General features: G+C 36.1%; 2 protein-coding genes across 2 annotated transcripts; one reads left to right on the forward strand and one right to left on the reverse strand.

The window, feature by feature from the left end:
* The first annotated feature begins 214 nt into the window (after positions 1 to 214).
* Positions 215 to 2,255, forward strand: LOC103510404 (uncharacterized protein C20orf85 homolog). The gene is made up of 4 exons (XM_008475057.3): positions 215 to 435; positions 1,154 to 1,238; positions 1,427 to 1,562; positions 1,754 to 2,255. The coding sequence occupies exons 1-4, from the start codon at positions 356 to 358 to the stop codon at positions 1,891 to 1,893; spliced, it is 441 nt and encodes a 146-aa protein (XP_008473279.2). The 5' UTR covers positions 215 to 355; the 3' UTR covers positions 1,894 to 2,255.
* LOC103510406 (U3 small nucleolar RNA-associated protein 4 homolog) lies at positions 2,154 to 19,288 on the reverse strand. Its single transcript, XM_026824455.1, has 13 exons — positions 19,015 to 19,288; positions 17,205 to 17,382; positions 16,564 to 16,632; positions 14,539 to 14,623; positions 13,615 to 13,816; positions 13,220 to 13,338; positions 12,514 to 12,755; positions 11,954 to 12,223; positions 11,453 to 11,636; positions 11,110 to 11,216; positions 8,872 to 9,150; positions 3,422 to 3,544; positions 2,154 to 2,458 (listed from the first exon to the last, which is right to left on the reverse strand). Exons 1-13 carry the CDS (start codon positions 19,116 to 19,118, stop codon positions 2,339 to 2,341), a joined length of 2,082 nt encoding a protein of 693 aa, XP_026680256.1. The 5' UTR covers positions 19,119 to 19,288; the 3' UTR covers positions 2,154 to 2,338.
* Between the last annotated feature and the right edge of the window lie 801 nt (positions 19,289 to 20,089).

A 20,089-nucleotide genomic window follows, 5' to 3' on the forward strand; every position in this document is an offset into this window, starting at 1 on the left:
TGACCTATGACTATGACAATAAAATTTCATCAGCGGTCTAGTGAGAGATCATACTTTATAAGGACAAGTTTTATCCTGATCAGCACCGCATTATAGCTTTTCTAAGTACTTATTGAACGACCCTCGTAACAGCCAACAGCGTTCCTTAGCAACACTAAAATACATATAGGTATGTAGGTATCAACTTGCAACCTAGTAACATTAAAACAAAAAGTGCCAGTATGAAGGTGAAGGGGCTCTCATGCTATTTCTTCATTTTTCTCCAGACATTTTGAGTTAGATAAGTTATATTAAAGAAAAAACAAACCATTCACTCAAAGTTTTCACTTCTTTTAAAAGGATTTTCTAAGTAATCATGGAGAGTGTTACCCGAGACGTATTTCCCAAACATAATAGACTGCACAAGACAGATTATGTAGCTGCAGATGGGCGCAGGTAATATTTCCCAAATATGTCATTGCTGGCTTCAGGGCAGAGCAAGAGTTTAGAAATGAGGAGTTCATAGGGGGAATTTAAGGAATAGAGGGACAGAGGAGAGTCTTTAAGGCTGATTTCGTGTGCATAGATGTTGTGAACAGATTGTAACTTGTAACAGTCATCGAAAGACGTTATAATAATATGTTTACGAGAAACTTGAAATATTTAGAGAATGGACTTGAATTCCGGAAAACGTTGAAACCCGTGTCCAATTATATTCAGGGGGGGGGAACATTTTCCGCTGGGTTTCATTTTTAAACATTATTAGGGCGGCCAAAGGGGGGTTAACTTTCAAACCTTTAATGGGAATCCCCAAATTTTAACATATCACATACAAGACCTTGAGAAATAGAGTACTTTAGTGAAAATTTGATGTCAATCCCACAACCAGAGTCAGAGCTATGGATTTAAGATTTACAGTCGCCATGTTATATTTCTGATCTTCTTCTTCTTCTTCTTCTTTACCTTTTCCCACTCAAGTGGGGTCGGCATTTTTAGACAACAATTTCCAGTTGCCTCGGTTATGAACATTAAATAAATAAATAAATAAAATAAATCATTCTGAAAGGTGATTTGTGCTTTCATGATTCTCTCAAAATTCGGACCCAAAAGAATTAAAATAAATTCGAATTCTCAAAGTATAAGTGTTTAAGAAGTGTGTTTTGGCATTTTTCAGGAAGGAGCTGATTCTGATGGAAGAAAAAGCAAGAAAATCCTGGCAAGATAAATGGAAATTCCTGGAGAAGGACAACATTGAAAAGGTAAATAAAATCTTCCCCCTTGCACAAACCACAGTAAGTTTATATATAGAGAGAATTTATTGGTTTCCTTTGTTTTTTAATTCGGATCGGATTTGGACCAAACTTTAATGAAAAGTACATTATCTGCATCGAGTTATCACACTACTTACATAAATAATAATGTTATCCTCTCCTATCATTGTTTACAGTTACACCAGGAGTTGTCATTGAAGTTAGGACTGGACCAGGATTTCATTAAGAGTAGATATCGTGGCGAGAAGGAAAAGCAGGAGATGGAATATTTACAGAACTTGAAGAGAATGCCAGTGCCCAGACTAACATCAGGTATGTGTGAAATGTTACACTATCACTTGGAAATTAAAAAGAAGAGGATGTGTAGATAATACTAATTATTGCATTACTATTTCAGGCATGATAGGCTGGAGATCGAGTCTTTTTCCAAAAGAACTTTATCACTTGGAAATTAAAAAGAAGAGGATGTGTAGATAATACTAATTATTGCATTACTATTTCAGGCATGATAGGCTGGAGATCGAGTGATCCCGAGTGCTGGATAGATATGTCCGGACTCATGTATGTCTCAGATAAGACCTACCCTCTCTCTGAACCCACGCAATCTCTACATGAACAATGGAAGTGTATTTGGCTTGGCTAAATCTATCGCCTACGCTGCGCTGTCCACACGCAATAAATAACTTTCTTTGGCTGGAATCGAACACACGCTCTCCTGCTTGCTAAACCACTTCGCTATCGGGGTAGATAAAATAATGCACACGTAAGGATAAGGATATAGTTCAATTAGTTGATTTAGATTGTATGTATTGTTTTGTAGGACAGATTTATTAACAGTTGTGGGTATCACAGCATTACAAGTAACCACTTTGCTAATTCTATTTGTACCCTATACTAATATTATTTTCCATTGAGTATAGGTACATGCCACCACCAATACCTATGTATAATATAGGTGCAAATAGAAATAAAAACAAAAGAAATTCGATTTAACCGGGCATTAAACTAGAACCTCCTGGAATGCTAGGTCAATGTGATGACCACTTTACCGCTAGGGCTACTGCTCTGTAGATAGAATACCTACCAGTTTACGCAACGCCATATTGTTTTTTACTCCAAGTTGGAGGCAGCTTTTCCATAAAGCTGAGAGGGTTGACTTGTACGCTGAGCATTTCCTTGTCATTTAAACTTCCAAAGTAAACCAAGTGCTGGAAAATGAAACATAATAGGTATGTAGTGCTTTATTTAGACTGTCAGCTTAGGCTTGGAACAAGTTGTTCCATTATACTAACAGTTTAATAGAGCACCTCTTGATTTTTGTTTACAACAAAATAACATGGAAAGTACAAATTAAATGTAACATAAAACAAATATAAATTGTAAATCACCGCATGCTGGTATTTAAGACGAAAATTGGCCTAATGTGGTTTCCAACTCATAATCTTAATATATAAATGAGATCTGTCATATAAGAAGGCAGAGGACGGGTTTTTATTATTTTTAGGTAGTGTTGGTATCAGACATTTCCTGAATGGATACCAATCCCACAACACAAAGGTATTATAGTGTGAATCGGTTTGGTTAAAGCAAACTATGTTACCCTACCCTTGTACTTTGTCTTATGATAATTGCAAACTATACCAATATACGCTAAATAAATAAATGTGAATCGGTGTAACGAAATGCACAAAAGAAAAATCTTCTTCTTCGCCTTTTTCCATGTTCAGATGGGGTCGGCGTTTGTCGTTGGCCTCTCAGTCAGCTTTAGAGTGTTGAGGCCAAGTGGTTTTGGCTAAACAAAATTTTCCGAGTGGGATGCCCTTCGCTATTGATATAGCGTGAGGAAATTTGGGCTAGTCTTCTCCCTGTTTATAGTCCCCTAGCTAGACACTGATCTACTCTCTGTTTATAGTCCCTCAGCCAGACTACAAAAGAAAAATAATACTGAGAATTTTCATTTTTTTTTTTTCCATATTCTCCTAATCGCTAGGCAAAAATGTGAACTAGACTGAACTTACCTTGTTTCGTCGAACAAAATGGAAGGCTCCATATTCTCCTAATCGCTAGGCAAAAATGTGAACTAGACTGAACTTACCTTGTTTCGTCGAACAAAATGGAAGGCCCATATTCTCCTAATCGCTAGGCAAAAATGTGAACTAGACTGAACTTACCTTGTTTCGTCGAACAAAATGGAAGGCTACCTTGGATTCGATGACGTGGGTTGAATTGCTGCTATCCCCAGACACAACTTTGGGTCCTAGACGCGGGATTTTAGCATCAGCATGCGCCAAACTCTGTAGAATAGTGAATACGAAAATATTCAAGACTAGTTCAAATCAACAAAACATTTACGTTGTAACTACATATAACTACATGACATGTGTACAATGCACATCCAATTCCTCAGAATAAGAATAACAGAAGGAGGGCTTAGGACCAAAATGAACGACACTTTTCAAATCGAAGGTTAAATATCAGCTGATTTGGTACCAGTGCCGGACCATGAATAATTTCCTGGGTAGGATGATTTTTACAGAAATTATGAAACATTATTTCTGCTTTTTTACGAAACTTTTACTTTTAACAACTTCCAAGTAAATTCGATGGGTATCTCATCTTATTTATCCATTATTGACTTTAAAAATTCATAAAACCATTCAGAAATCGGGGGAAATTGAAAATACAGACCGGGACTGCGAAATGTAAACAAAGATTTCAATAATTTTCAGAAAATTTCCACCAATGAGAGAAGAGTAAAATCAGGTGATTAAACAATTTTGGTTAATCAGCTGTTCGTGAACTGTCCTTCGACCTTGATATGTAAAAAGACCCAAACCTCAGAGTAAGAATAACATAGAGGGAGCGTTTGGGTCTTTTTACATATCAAGGTCGAAGGACAGTTCACGAACAGCTGACTAACCAAATTTGTTTAGTCAGCTGACAAAACTCTTCTCTCATTGGTGGAAATTGGTGGAAAATTATTGAAATCTTTGTTTACATTTTGCAGTCCCGGTCTGTATTTTCAATTTCCCCCGATTTCTGAATGGTTTTAAAGTCAATAATGGATAAATAAGATAAGATACCCATCGAATTTACTTAGAAGTTGTTAAAAGTAAAAGTTTCGTAAAAAAGCAGAAATAATGTTTCAAAATTTCTGTAAAAATCATCCTACCCAGGAAATTATTCATGGTCCGGCACTGGTACCAAATCAGCTGATATATAACCTTCGATTTGAAAAGTGTCTTTCGTTTTGGTCCCAAACGCTCCCTCTATGTTATTCTTACTCTGAGACCCAAACCCTCCCTCTATGTTATTCTTACTCTGAGTCCAATTCTATACAAGTATTGAGTACTTGTTTTTAGTTTTTTATTATCAATCTAATGATAAGGTGCAATAAGAATAAAAGTACAAGGTAAGGATAAGTTTTTCTGCTGTTTTATAAAAGAAAAAAGGTTGAATGACCCTTGCTTTGAACAAAGACTTTCCAACATAATCATCTCTACATGACAAGTAAAGCAAATAGTGCAAAAGCCTTTACAAGAGAGATTATTAAACTCTCATTCACACTCTCTCTTTCTTACGGAGCGGAGGGAGAATTATGAAACACGTTCTAAGTCTAAACTAAGCCATAAGCATAACAAGATGGAAACAATACACAATAGTTGCCTACTTTATCATTGTCAAAGTATTAATCAGCTCCATAATTATAAAACATTGGACTTGCAATCCGGATCAGAGGGACTGGGGTTCGAGTATCAGTAGCGAAAAGAAGAAGAAGAAGAAGGAAAAAAAAAAGAATTCAACGGCAAAAAATTGCACACATAAACGACTGAACTTTGATTGATTGTTGAATGACCCGAGGTACATTATTGTAAAATGTAGTGTCCATATTATATTATTTATTATGATCATCCCATAGAAGGAAACTGCCTGTACTATGGAGGGATAGCATTAGCATAAACATTAGGTCGATGACCTAAGGGTGAGCTGCAGAACTTGGCATTCTCCCTCAGTCTTCTTGTACTAGGAGTCAGCTTCCTCTCATCTGTGATATTTCTAGTCTCCAATGTCACCCTCAGTACTCTTCTTAAGAACCACAAAAAAATTCATCAAAATCAGTCGCGCCGTTTTCTCGTGAAAAGAGGACAAAAACAAGTTTATCAGCGTAACAGACATACCGACAGAAATTTTTCCATGGGATCCTTAATGCATATTCCTTATATGCATAACTAAAAATATCACGATTCTGAGAAATGCCCAAACCCTCCCTCTATGTTATTCTTACTCTGAGTCCAATTCTATACAAGTATTGAGTACTTGTTTTTAGTTTTTTATTATCAATCTAATGATAAGGTGCAATAAGAATAAAAGTACAAGGTAAGGATAAGTTTTTCTGCTGTTTTATAAAAGAAAAAAGGTTGAATGACCCTTGCTTTGAACAAAGACTTTCCAACATAATCATCTCTACATGACAAGTAAAGCAAATAGGGCAAAAGCCTTTACAAGAGAGATTATTAAACTCTCATTCACACTCTCTCTTTCTTACGGAGCGGAGGGAGAATTATGAAACACGTTCTAAGTCTAAACTAAGCCATAAGCATAACAAGATGGAAACAATACACAATAGTTGCCTGCTTTATCATTGTCAAAGTATTAATCAGCTCCATAATTATAAAACATTGGACTTGCAATCCGGATCAGAGGGACTGGGGTTCGAGTATCAGTAGCGAAAAGAAGAAGAAGAAGAAGGAAAAAAAAAAGAATTCAACGGCAAAAAATTGCACACATAAACGACTGAACTTTGATTGATTGTTGAATGACCCGAGGTACATTATTGTAAAATGTAGTGTCCATATTATATTATTTATTATGATCATCCCATAGAAGGAAACTGCCTGTACTATGGAGGGATAGCATTAGCATAAACATTAGGTCGATGACCTAAGGGTGAGCTGCAGAACTTGGCATTCTCCCTCAGTCTTCTTGTACTAGGAGTCAGCTTCCTCTCATCTGTGATATTTCTAGTCTCCAATGTCACCCTCAGTACTCTTCTTAAGAACCACAAAAAAATTCATCAAAATCAGTCGCGCCGTTTTCTCGTGAAAAGAGGACAAAAACAAGTTTATCAGCGTAACAGACATACCGACAGAAATTTTTCCATGGGATCCTTAATGCATATTCCTTATATGCATAACTAAAAATATCACGATTCTGAGAAATGTACGGACAAATCTACAATTTTATTTATACATATAGATACCTAGATTATTAATGATTATGATGATGGATAGAATGCACTTTCTAATGGGAGCATGGCTTTTTTTAGCATCTCTATTGTCAGCTAAGAGTTTTATAAGGGTCCTTCCAATTTCATTTACACATATCACATACAATGTGTTTAAATATAGATGCTGACAAATACAAATAGGAAATAGGTGTCTACCTACACCATATGGAAGTAGTAACAGTTGACTAATAGTAAAAACTTTAAGCTGGAACAGAAAGGCTCATTCACTGAGAACTGTTTTAATTATAAAATGCATATCAATTCAAATGCATTTTGTAGATGCTGACAAATACAAATAGGAAATAGGTGTCTACCTACACCATATGGAAGTAGTAACAGTTGATTAATAGTAAAAACTTTAAGCTGGAACAGAAAGGCTCATTCACTGAGAACTGTTTTAATTATAAAATGCATATCAATTCAAATGCATTTCTCTTTTGTTTTCTTTCTTTGTATTTTACCCCACCTTTGTTTCAAATAGACCATTATATTCATACACTACTATTTACAACTTCCAGGCACACAATCAAAAGACTACTAACCCCACATGACTTTCTCATACGCACTTTTCTCACCTCCAGTTCTTCTGTAGGCAGAGTAGCTACGTAAAAAAAAAAAACTCACCAGTGAAAAAAGTCAAAGTTGGGGTTTATCAAATTTTAGTAGCCAAAAGAGACACCAGAAAAGAAAAAAAAATCTCACCAGTGAAAAAAGTCAAAGTTGGGGTTTATCAAATTTTAGTAGCCAAAAGAGACACCAGAAAAGAAAAAAAAATATTTCGAAGATAAAGTACTCTTATTTTGACTTTCGAAGATAAAGTACTCTTATTTTGAACTTGTTGACTTCAAAGCCGCGTACGACGGTATCTGGAGGTTAAAACTCCTTGAAAAACTAAGCAGATTGGGCATTAAACACAGAATGTTACGATGGATCTCAGAATTCATTTCACAAAGATATTGCGCAACGCGATACAATGACTCCCAATCTTCATTCAAACAAATCCATGCAGGTTTACCTCAAGGAGCGGTAAGCAGCACTACCCTGTTTAACATCTTTATCAATGATTTATTACCAACGTTAGAAAAAACAGGGGTCAAAGTAGCAGCCTTCGCTGACGACATTGTTATCTGGAAGTTGGGAAAGTCAAAAGAATCACAACAGCTACAGAGAGATATCAACAAAGCGCTGCAAACCCTTAGTAAATGGTGTACCGAAAACCTAATGGTAGTCAACGAGGCTACAGAGAGATATCAACAAAGCGCTGCAAACCCTTAGTAAATGGTTTACCGAAAACCTAATGGTAGTCAACGAGGAGAAGGCCAAATACCAAATATTCACGCTAGCTAAGAATCCAATCGATATCCGGATCAGTTATAACCGCAAAGATCTTGAGAAAACTGACGAAGCTAAATATTTGGGAGTGATCTTCGACAACAGGCTTACCTGGAACAAACAAATTGAAGAAGTAACAAAGAAGGCAACAAAAAGATCCATCTTGTTGAAACGTTTAGCAGGAAAGAAATGGGGCAGTTCAAGGTCAACACTTAATACCACCTACAATCTTACTTACATACATAAAACCTAAAATAATGTATTGTAGCGAAGTCTTGATAACGGCCAACAAAACCAATCAGTCACTGGTCGAGAAAATCCAAAATGAATCCCTAAGGCTTGTAACGGGAGCTGTTAAATCTAATCCTATTAACTCCATGTACGCCCTCACTGGAACCAAACCACTGCTAAAAACAATAGAACAACAAGCGTTGATCCAATACGAAAAAATGGTCAGACTCCCAAATTCAACAACCTGGAACAGATATCAAGAACCTCCAACGTTGCTAAAAACCCAACCTGGCTTCATACAAGAAGTAAAGAAAATAAAAGAAAGAATGAACATCCCTGAAGGAAAAGAAAACTTACAAGTTGTCACCAACCCAATGGAAAGTACGGAAATCACGTTCTCATTGCACCTTGATGAAGAATTCAAGAAAGACGAAGTCGCTCCTCCCGTAGCCAAAATCATAGCCCTGTCAACCATCAACAGTAAATACCCAGCAGAACATTGGCTGCATGTCTACACAGACGGATCATTGCAGGACTCGGAAGAAGGGACAGGAGCAGGGATCACATGCGAGCTCTTCTCATTTTATAAAAACCTACGCAAATACACAACAACAACAACAACACCCAACAACAACACCCAACACCAACACCCAACAACAACACCCAACAACAACAACACCCAACAACAACAACACCCAACACCAACAACCAACAACAACAACCACAACATTTTGTAGGTAATAGATATTATTGATAGATACGCTCACTTACCTTATTCTTGTTGATGACACAAAGTGCTGAATCGTCCATCAGATAGATGAGACTGGAATCTTGCGGGTCAAACTCTATGCCCAGAACAGGTAGCTGTCGAGATAACCACTCGTTCGGGTGATTAGTTTCCAGCTTACGAGAGAATGTAGTGAATGCTTTGCGATTCAGATCAAATTCCACAATACGATGATCCGAATATACAGTCACCAGCGTAGATAATGTAGGGTGAATAGCCATTGCAGTGGACGGCTTACGATACCGAGGCAAAGATGCATGGTGCTGTAGAAAATAAAATTCAATGACAGGTTGTGGGGTACAATCTCTCCTCAAAATAATGAGTAAAAGAATCAAGAGAGTTGCAAGTTTTTTGCTTGGTTTACTTCATGTTTGTTCAGTGATATTTCGAATGGATTGTGCGATTTTGATATCGTTCGACAAAAATAAAAACATAATTACAGAGTACATTTGCTGTGGAAGAATGGCCCAATTGGTCAAGTTCCCAAAATTTGAAAAGATATTTACTTAGACCCTTTTGAAAATTACGACCTTTGGGGACCTTTTTTCTAAGTGTGGTCTACAGTTTACTAAACTTCTATTATACAGCATGGCTCAAAAGTACTAACGAACCTGTACTTTATCATTGTCAAAGTATTAATCAGCTCCATAATTATAAAACATTGGACTTGCAATCCGGATCAGAGGGACTGGGGTTCGAGTATCAGTAGCGAAAAGAAGAAGAAGAAGAAGGAAAAAAAAAAGAATTCAACGGCAAAAAATTGCACACATAAACGACTGAACTTTGATTGATTGTTGAATGACCCGAGGTACATTATTGTAAAATGTAGTGTCCATATTATATTATTTATTATGATCATCCCATAGAAGGAAACTGCCTGTACTATGGAGGGATAGCATTAGCATAAACATTAGGTCGATGACCTAAGGGTGAGCTGCAGAACTTGGCATTCTCCCTCAGTCTTCTTGTACTAGGAGTCAGCTTCCTCTCATCTGTGATATTTCTAGTCTCCAATGTCACCCTCAGTACTCTTCTTAAGAACCACAAAAAAATTCATCAAAATCAGTCGCGCCGTTTTCTCGTGAAAAGAGGACAAAAACAAGTTTATCAGCGTAACAGACATACCGACAGAATAAATAAATAAATAAAATAAATCATTCTGAAAGGTGATTTGTGCTTTCATGATTCTCTCAAAATTCGGACCCAAAAGAATTAAAAGACATACCGACAGAAATTTTTCCATGGGATCCTTAATGCATATTCCTTATATGCATAACTAAAAATATCACGATTCTGAGAAATGTACGGACAAATCTACAATTTTATTTATACATATAGATACCTAGATTATTAATGATTATGATGATGGATAGAATGCACTTTCTAATGGGAGCATGGCTTTTTTTAGCATCTCTATTGTCAGCTAAGAGTTTTATAAGGGTCCTTCCAATTTCATTTACACATATCACATACAATGTGTTTAAATATAGATGCTGACAGCGAACCTGTTATAACTTTCAAACAGCTTGATTTTTTTTTAAAAAAAGATGAGAAAGGTCCTATGTGAATACGATGGTGATATCAAAATCCAGGTTCGAATCTCCGAAGTGGCACCTCAATAATGTAAGACGAACCTGTTATAACTTTCAAACAGCTTGATTTTTTTTTTAAAAAAGATGAGAAAGGTCCTATGTGAATACGATGGTGATATCAAAATCCAGGTTCGAATCTCCGAAGTGGCACCTCAATAATGTAAGATTACGAAAAACTAGTCACCACGTTATTCATTCAGCATCTAAAACTAAAAGGGTTTGATGGCAGAGATTGCCTTAGGCAATAATCACGCCCTATTGTAATTTTAATTTGCAATAAAGAGTTATTAATATTATTATTATTATGAAACTACCCGGATTTAACCTTTCACATCCCTTGTTCAGGACGAAAAAAATCTCGCCTCCCGTACTTACCACTTAGCAATACATTATGGCAAGAGATTATTTGGTTCCCCATGAAATTCGACGTACATTTCAAACATTAAATAATAAAAATAGGGGTTCTCATTTGAATTTCTCGAGAAATTACGACTTTCATCCAAAAACCAAAAAGTGCCACTTCCGCGGTTCGAACCTGGATTTAGACATCGCCATCGAATTTGCCATGGCCCTTTTCAAAATTCCAAGCTCTTCAAAAGTTACAAGATGCATGGAGTTCCATTTGATTACCTGTCCGTTTTTCCAGATCACAACATGGCTTTTCCTATCAGCACACACAATATATTGTTTACACTCAGACATCTGCACTAGACTTATCACATCTGACATCAGATTACCTGAAACAGAAGTTACAAAATAGAAAATCCCTATGGTACATACATACCTTTATCACCTTGAGTAAGTAGTACTCGTGATAATTCATGGTATTATGTATTTATCCCCACACTATTTAAATTTTACCTATGGCTTTTCGTATGTTACCATTATAGTACTTAAAAGGTCATACCTATTCACAGTATAAAGATGTACGTAGGTTGTAGGTAGAGGTTACATATTGAATAATGGTACTTACTTTTGTATGGATCCACACAATATTTGATTTCTAAGCTGGATAGATCTATGATATACAGAGGTCCATTCAGACTGACAGCCAGAAGTAAAGTAGAATCCGCAGATATAAGAACATGGGTGAATATAGATTTGAATAATGGAGCGGGAAGGTTTTTGATGCGAGAAATTTGAGGCTTGTCACCGTCCTGCAACAATATAGGTATTATACAATATACATATTTATATTATGTACAATGTACATACAAATGTCAATCAGCAACAATGTAAAACTCGAAATCAAGAACTAAGCCATGCGCGAATGCACTATACATATGAAGCAATTAATGACAAAAACATCAAACAAATTTGATTAAAAAATTTGTCGTTTGACTCATATGTAGGGAACAGCCTCCTGATTTCCAGACGAGCCTTGATCTTCTTTGTTTCAAGTTCGTTTCCAAGGCAATGGAAGCCACTACCACTACCTACATGATTATATTCCTTTCTATTCAGGTGCTCTTACCAAATCCAAGGAATGTAGTCTCACACATGACTCGGTAGAGTACGCCACATATTTCCCATCATTGGATACTACACTACATCTGATGGTTGCATTATTTACTGCACTCATCTTGACAATAAGACGAGGGAATGAGAGGAGGGGAACTCCTGTAGTGTTGCTATGGGAGGAGAGGTCAGTGGATTGTGCTGATCCGAGACTCCATAGCTCCAGATGAGAAGTATACTGGAGAAGAACATGTTGAATATCCTTGGCCAAACTGACAGGGGTAGACTGAAATAATAACCAACATCAACGTACTGTATGTAACTAGCATGAGACTCACTAGTGTTAACTTTGGTTTCAACATTAAGATCACAAAGTGATTTATAACGATTGATGATATATCTGACAGCTAAAGAAATAAATTCTTCATCTACATAGAAATCTCACCTGTGCTAGAGTACAAGGATACTTGACCAATGTCTTGGGTGGATAATAACTAAGTGAGTGAGTGAGTCAGTCAGTCAGTTACACAAGGGGCTGTATATATTTAGGATTCTTCATCTACATAGAAATCTCACCTGTGCTAGAGTACAAGGATACTTGACCAATGTCTTGGGTGGATAATAACTGAGTGAGAGATAGCTGTCCAGTCCGCCAGAGTATAGTCTATTTCCATGCAGTGCTAGAGATTTGACGTCTCCCTCATGGATCACACGATTCACTGATCGCACCCATACACTTGATCCTTGCTCTGGTCCTGATGTAGAACACACCTGAGGTTTGCGGGTACGTTGGAAACACACTACAGTAGGATCCACACCTGTATCAATTAATCAATATTACACATTGAACCAAACGTTTTTCCACAGGCTGTGATTCAGGTTGACTTGTAAAAGGTTGACTTCATGTTGCCTAGCCCTAGAAAGGTAGACTGTTTTTTAGGTAGACGTAATGTTCACTCACTAATTAAAAAAGTGCGATTTTTTTAGACTATAAGATGCAGAATATGAAATAGATATGTCTCAAGTTTCAAATCATTATTTTTTATTGTTTTAAAGTGCGATTTTTTTAGACTATAAGATGCAGAATATGAAATAGATATGTCTCAAGTTTCAAATCATTATTTTTTATTGTTTTAAAAACATAGAATCATCACGAAAACAAACTAGCTGTGAGTAAAATTTACTCACGTCTACCCTTCTAGGGCTAGTAAGAATAGATAGATAGTTCATATCCAAGTATCTTTCATAATAATTAGGTATGTATGTGTGCAATGTATCTTACCTGCACAATACAAATAGTTTTCATCTTCGGAGACAGTCAGTGCTAGAATATCTTTCTTGTGAGTTTTCACATCGGACCATTGTACGCCAGTCTTGCCATCCCAGAACCTAACAAAACCACTGCAAAACAACCAAAAAAATGCAACATGGCAGCTACGATAAAAGGAAACAGAACAAAAGCTCACAAACTACATATTTCTACATTGCATATGAAATGAAGTCCACCAGTTTTCATTCCGAATTAATCAAAACATTGAAACAGGTGACTATTTAGACTCTTTAGACATCTATGTGTAATTACCACTGACTACACTTTTACAAAACTAACACAGAAGAGGAAGAGAGTTATTTGTAAAGAGAAAGAGGTAATAGTAATAAATAAATAAATCCACTCACCCAGAATCGCCAGTAATGATAGTAAAATCTGCACAGAAGGCAACACACCATACAGCCGTGTTTTTGGAGAACTTGCTGCTCTTATCCAGTGACATCTTGTGTATAGCATGACCTTTGTGTATGTCCCATACCCGCACTGCAGCCGCACATCCAGTCACTAGATAATCCCCTGAACTATGCCATGCTGTGCACAGGATACGACCTGACCAAATACACACTTCATATTATAGGTACATACTAAGTAATAATCCCATAACCGCACTGCAGCCGCACATCCAGTCACTAGATAATCCCCTGAACTATGCCATGCTGTGCACAGGATACGACCTGACCAAATACACACTTCATATTATAGGTACATACTAAGTAATAATCCCATAACCGCACTGCAGCCGCACATCCAGTCACTAGATAATCCCCTGAACTATGTCATTCTGTGCACAGGATACGACCTGACCAAATACACACTTCATATTATAGGTACATACTAAGTAATATGACAAGTGATTTTTCACTAAATTTAGTGAATTGTTGGCAAATCTAGTGATTTGAGGTCAAAATCTAGTGATTTTTGAAAGAAATGTAATTTCATTGCAAAATTACTCTTAAAGCTGAAAAAATAGACTATTTTAATTTTTCCAGAAACCTACAATTTGCCCCTTCAAATTAGTCGCGTATGCAATATGCACTGCTTAAAATTTAGTGAAAGCGAGGTACATACCAAGTAATAATCGTGTTCATTTATACTGTTCAAATAGGATTTTATCAAAGGATGTGTGAATAAGCAGCCTCCAAAGTCAATAAGATTCACTTTCAACTTCAATATGAGAGTATAGACCCAAGGTTAAGAAAATTAATGTTAAATATTTGAGTTAACCTCATCTCATTTTAATCTGAAGAGAAGAAGAAAAAAATATTACTTACCCTGTTGTCTATCCAATAGTTTTTCATAGAGAAGTCCCTCATCAGAGATTTGAAATAGATTGATATGACCTTGCTCTGTTCCTGCCTGGAATTATTTAGAACATTTACTTACATAAGTAGGATAGGACTCATAAATCTTACTGACAAATATATTGAAGTAAATGCCCAGGTGTACATAAGAAAAGTCTACTGAAGTTACTCTGACTTGGACTCTTGATTTGCTTTGGATCATTTAACAAATGTGTTAAATGATTTGTGGTTAGGTACGTAGTGGGTTATACTAGAGTATGCTTGTGCAAAATGATGTGGTAACTTAACAAAAGGGCATGCTACGACACAGACCACAAGCGTCCAATGTAGCAGTTGTTTCATCGCTACGAAATAAAAACGGCGGTGAAACACTCATCTTTAAAAAATAATCATATAAAAAAAAAACATCAGCTCAAAATGTATAGAGTTATAGACTCTTCTATACGTTATGATCAGAGATGTGCAAAATGCTTTAAAAAAAAAACATCAGCTCAAAATGTATAGAGTTATAGACTCTTCTATACGTTATGATCAGAGATGTGCAAAATGCTTTTGAAAACCAATTTGAAATGCAAAATGTAAAATGCCTCTAGAAAACCAATTTCAAATGTAAAAGCGCAGTGACCATTTTGAAAATGGTTTTTTACGAATTGCTATTTTTAAAATGGATTTTCAAACAATAAGTCCCTTGTAACCCCTTGTACAAAAATTATGTTTATTTACTAAAAACTTATTATTAGTGAGAAAAATACAGAAAAAATTAAGCAGCATTAACGTCCAGGAGTCTTCTTAGTCAATGAACTGGGCCCAATAAGCTGACATTTACATAACCTTAGGCTAAAATTTACTTCTACTTCCGACCACTGAGAAAAACTATAGCCAATGTACTGACAAGTGATTTTCACTAAATTTAGTAGGTATTGTTGCGCAAAATCTAGTGACTTAGTGATTTGAGGTCAAAATCTAGTGATTCTTGAAAGAAATCTAATTTATTGCAAAGATTGCTATTTAAGCTGAAAAACGGACGTATTTTTTTTTTTCAGAAACCTACAATTTTGCCCCTTCAATATTAGTCGCGTATGCAATATGCACTGCTTAAAATTTAGTGAAAAGCGCTATAGTTGCCTTCACACTTTTTTTTTCCCAAAACCAGCGGCCGATAGCACTTGAGGTCGTGGGTTATGTACCGGGTTCGAGATAGGCAAAGGTTGGTAAAAATCCCCGCCTTGTTTTGTTACCACTCCCATGCCAAACTGTAGAAACAATATCTTGCTCTCTCACCTAGTACTGTCCTTCAGCTCAACCCGGCACATAACCACAAACCTGAAAAGTACCAGTCCGCAATGATCACTGGAAGTTGAGCACGGTTGCGCCGTTGGTAATACCCGATGGGTGACCATGCTTCTGGCCAAATAGCGTGCTGCCTAGCGGCTTGTAACTAAAAAAGTAATATTGGAGTCAGAGAATAGTAAAAAGTTAACCAGTTTTTCCATTGTCTATAGAGGATTTTTCACTATAAAAAATATTATATGAGACTTCTACCCTCAAAAACCACGAATAAACTACCATTTGGGAGAATTTAAAAATCTGGTAATTTCTTTTCCTTGAATCTAGTGATTTTTAAAAATTTGGAGTGGAGACCCTGTTTTCTACTGGGAGTTTAGTGCCAAATCATGAATTTTTTTTCAAAAAAGCATTTTGGCTCAAATGTAAAATGGGTCAGAAAAAGCATTTAAAATGTAAAATACTTTTTCAAAACCAATTTGAAATGTAAATGTACATTTTACATTTTGCGGTTCGCACATCTCTGGTTATGATTAGCTTGTAAGCTGGCAAATTTGGTGGGAATTTTCAAATAATAATTGGAATCAATTCTAATTAATATTTTTTAATGATTTCTCCAATGTTCCAATAAATTTTTGATGGTACCTAGGTAAGTATTTGAGGGATTTATTACTTCTTAATGATTTGTAGAAAGAAAAAAAAATCACTTACTGCCAAAAGTCTTTTCTTCTTGTGTACGCTCAAACACCAACATGTACCTGAAGTGACAGCTGTACTGGACTGAAAACCGAAATGAAAAATAGAAAGTAAATATATTGGGTATTTTATGTTTTGATGAATCATCTGAATAATTTACTAAAGGTGACTAAATGTTTCTTTTGTTCAGGATCTTGTTTGAGAGTTTGGTCATAAGAAACTAGTGATATTTTTAATCATTATTTATTTCTATTTGATCTGGCTGAGGGACTATAAACAGAGAGTAGATCAGCGTCCAGCTAGGGGACTATAAACAGGGAGAAGACTAGCCCAAATTTACTCACGCTATATCAATAGCGAAGGTTGAGTGCGAAGGGCATCCCACTCGGAAAATTTTGTTTAGCCAAAACCAGTTGGGCCTCAACGACCCCATCTGAACATGGGAAAAGGCAAAGAAGAAAAAGAAAAAGAAGAAGAAGAAGATAACTAGTTAATTACTTGGAATCTCTAATACCTACATAAAATATAACACATTATTCAAATTTATCAAAGTCATTACAGTTAGGTACATATGTAGTTTAGTAGGTCCAAAGTTTGTTTGTGGTAAAAGTGTAGGGAAGTACTTTGAGAAACTACAGGTGACAATACCTACTTACCTTAATATTCAGTCTTCTCATATCATACTCATTAACAAACCCTTGTAGACCTCCACTGAACAATCTATCATTAAACCATGTCAAACATTCTATGGAATTACTCAATGGGTCTCCTATGAATACTCGATCAACATGTGGTGTTTCACTAATGTCCCATATTTCAATGCTTTGATCAGCCCTGGAAATTCAACATTAAACTTTGAATAAAAAATGGTTGTACCTACTAATATAAACAGAAATGTACTTATAACTTATAATGCACTTTTTTGGTAGTTATGTATTCTGAAGTCCAAATTTCAGAATATCCTGAAAACTGGGAACATGCTTTGCTTCAGGAGTGTTTTACATGTACCTAGTTCTGAGTTATCTGAATAGTCAGATATGTGGCCATTGGGATCTGTTTTGCACTTTCCTTAACTTTTTGGTATTGAAAAAAAAAACACCCTGTATAGTGTATACCTAACCTCTTTACAATGTCAAGTTGAAATTTGAAATCCATGTCCTTTTCTGGGCTAAATGGTACCTAGTTCTGAGTTATCTGAATAGTCAGATATGTGGCCATTGGGATCTGTTTTGCACTTTCCTTAACTTTTTGGTATTGAAAAAAAAACACCCTGTATAGTGTATACCTAACCTCTTTACAATGTCAAGTTGAAATTTGAAATCCATGTCCTTTTCTGGGCTAAATCACACCCTGTATAGTGTATACCTAACCTCTTTACAATGTCAAGTTGAAATTTGAAATCCATGTCCTTTTCTGGGCTAAATCTTAACATTGCAATAATAAAACTGCAAAGGTCTTTAGTGGTGGGGTTTTTACCCTTCATTTGGGAACAAGCTACATAGCTACTTTCACCAGTGTCAGACAGTGGTGGAAAAAGCTTCAGATCTAAAATGTTTATTTTTTTTATTTCATAAAATCCTACAAATTCAGATTTGATGGATTTAAGAATCTGGATCCTAAGGATTCCTTTTCATTATTCTTACAAAGAGTTCTTTTTCTCTTCTTTGAAAATTCACATTTACTCACGCTATATCAATAGCGAAGGTTGAGTGCGAAGGGCATCCCACTCGGAAAATTTTGTTTAGCCAAAACCAGTTGGCCTCAAACGACCCCATCTGAACATGGGAAAAGGCAAAGAAGAAAAAGAAAAAGAAGAAGAAGAAGATTTATTTCTGTTTGAACCAAGACAACAAAAAACGGTGATTGTTGACATCTCCAAAAAAGTTGAATTTATCAATGGTGCAACGGTTGGCGGCATTTTACCACTTTTTGGCGGTTTTTGGTGTAATTTAACAATATATCGGGAACAGTATGAGCTAGAGACTTGAAATTTGGTATGGAGTTTACAAATGTGACAAGGATGCAACTCAAAACGTTTGGTTGAGATAGTTGCTGTGGTTGGCGGTATTTTGACCGTTTTAGGACAGATTTCAACCTTTTTTTGGTGGTTTTCAGCTATACTGACTAAACGGTTAGAGATATGGTAAAAGTTAGGGTAATATAATACTCAAATAAGCATCATTCAATAGAATAAGGAAAGTCGTGAGATGTTCACACCAGATTTTTTTACATAAAGCTAAATCAAAATTTTGAAGGTGTACCTTCAAAATCAAGCCCCCCCAAATTTAGGCAAGAACCGCCTATGCTCAATGTGCTCTACTACCAATGACTGTTGCATTAACTAACTTAGGTATACCTTGGTTGCCGCTATTCGTGAACATGATCACTCATTAGCAGTTCAAACTGAAACCATAACCTCTTATTGGGCTGGCTGGCTTCTACACATTTATGAAAAGACAAACTTACCTCGAAACAGCAAGTCTTGAGCTTTTGGGTTCACAGGCAATGCAGTTGATGACTTTAGGTTCTGGAGCATAAAACTTTATATTGTGAACTCCATAGGTTCCCATGGTATTTCTTTCTTTAAATTTGCACAATGATTTAAGATTTATCAATATTGCTGATATTTTTTTTTTTCTAGATGATATCTACAAAAAAAGCTTCTTACTTCTTAGGTATTCGATGTTGGACGTTGGTAATAAAATTATAAATTAAATTATTTAAAATTTAAAAATATTTTTTTTAATTTTTTATTTGAAAATTGAAAATTTGAAAAAATTTCTAAAGTAAAAATAAAATATAAAATTCTAACCTCACTTTTACACATGTGCGACATTTCGCGCATGTAATACGCCTTGTTTTTTTTACAGATTATGCATTATGCAATATTTGTTAGGGCACTTTGCATAAACATATATTATGCTTTCCGGCGCGGCGGTTCGAAGAAATTGAAGAAAACAAATCATCTTGGAGGATTCAGGCCGGGGCCACAAAGTGAGTTTTAAGGTGGATTTCCACCAACGCGACCTCTGTCGTGCGACGTCACCTGTTTTCACTTGCAACATTTGTCGCGCGATGTGACCTGTTAAAAATTAAAGCACTCCCCGACAAAATCGCGCGACATAAATATAAAATTCTAACCTCACTTTTACACATGTGCGACATTTCGCGCATGTAATACGCCTTGTTTTTTTTTACAGATTATGCATTATGCAATATTTGTTAGGGCACTTTGCATAAACATATATTATGCTTTCCGGCGCGGCGGTTCGAAGAAATTGAAGAAAACAAATCATCTTGGAGGATTCAGGCCGGGGCCACAAAGTGAGTTTTAACTCCGTTTCAGTTTTAAACTCGGATTGGCTGAAATTTTTTGAAATCAACCAATCAGATTGCTTAATCCAAGTACGCTCACTTGTGGCCGTGGCCCCAGCCATAATACTCCTCACTTGGGTTAGGAGAGATGGATGGTTTTATTATCATGTAACAGACATGTTTCGCCCACTGGGCTCCGTTTCAGTTTTAAACTCGGATTGGCTGA

The sequence above is a fragment of the Diaphorina citri genome, unplaced genomic scaffold (assembly GCF_000475195.1).
Source record: "Diaphorina citri unplaced genomic scaffold, Diaci psyllid genome assembly version 1.1 scaffold596, whole genome shotgun sequence".
Classification (NCBI taxonomy): domain Eukaryota; kingdom Metazoa; phylum Arthropoda; class Insecta; order Hemiptera; family Psyllidae; genus Diaphorina; species Diaphorina citri.

What these genes read in the sequence shown, in the direction of transcription:
- LOC103510406 (XM_026824455.1), bottom strand. Translation starts at nt 19,118, where the DNA reads ATGGGAACCTATGGAGTTCACAATATAAAGTTTTATGCTCCAGAACCT. An exon ending in TGAGAAGACTGAATATTAAG is followed by an intron (nt 16,633 to 17,204) that starts GTAAGTAGGTAT and finishes TTCGGTTTTCAG; the next exon opens with TCCAGTACAGCTGTCACTTC. An exon ending in AGAAGAAAAGACTTTTGGCA is followed by an intron (nt 14,624 to 16,563) that starts GTAAGTGATTTT and finishes AAATAATTCCAG; the next exon opens with GCAGGAACAGAGCAAGGTCA.
- LOC103510404 (XM_008475057.3), top strand. Translation starts at nt 356, where the DNA reads ATGGAGAGTGTTACCCGAGACGTATTTCCCAAACATAATAGACTGCAC. An exon ending in GTAGCTGCAGATGGGCGCAG is followed by an intron (nt 436 to 1,153) that starts GTAATATTTCCC and finishes GGCATTTTTCAG; the next exon opens with GAAGGAGCTGATTCTGATGG. An exon ending in AGTGCCCAGACTAACATCAG is followed by an intron (nt 1,563 to 1,753) that starts GTATGTGTGAAA and finishes TTACTATTTCAG; the next exon opens with GCATGATAGGCTGGAGATCG.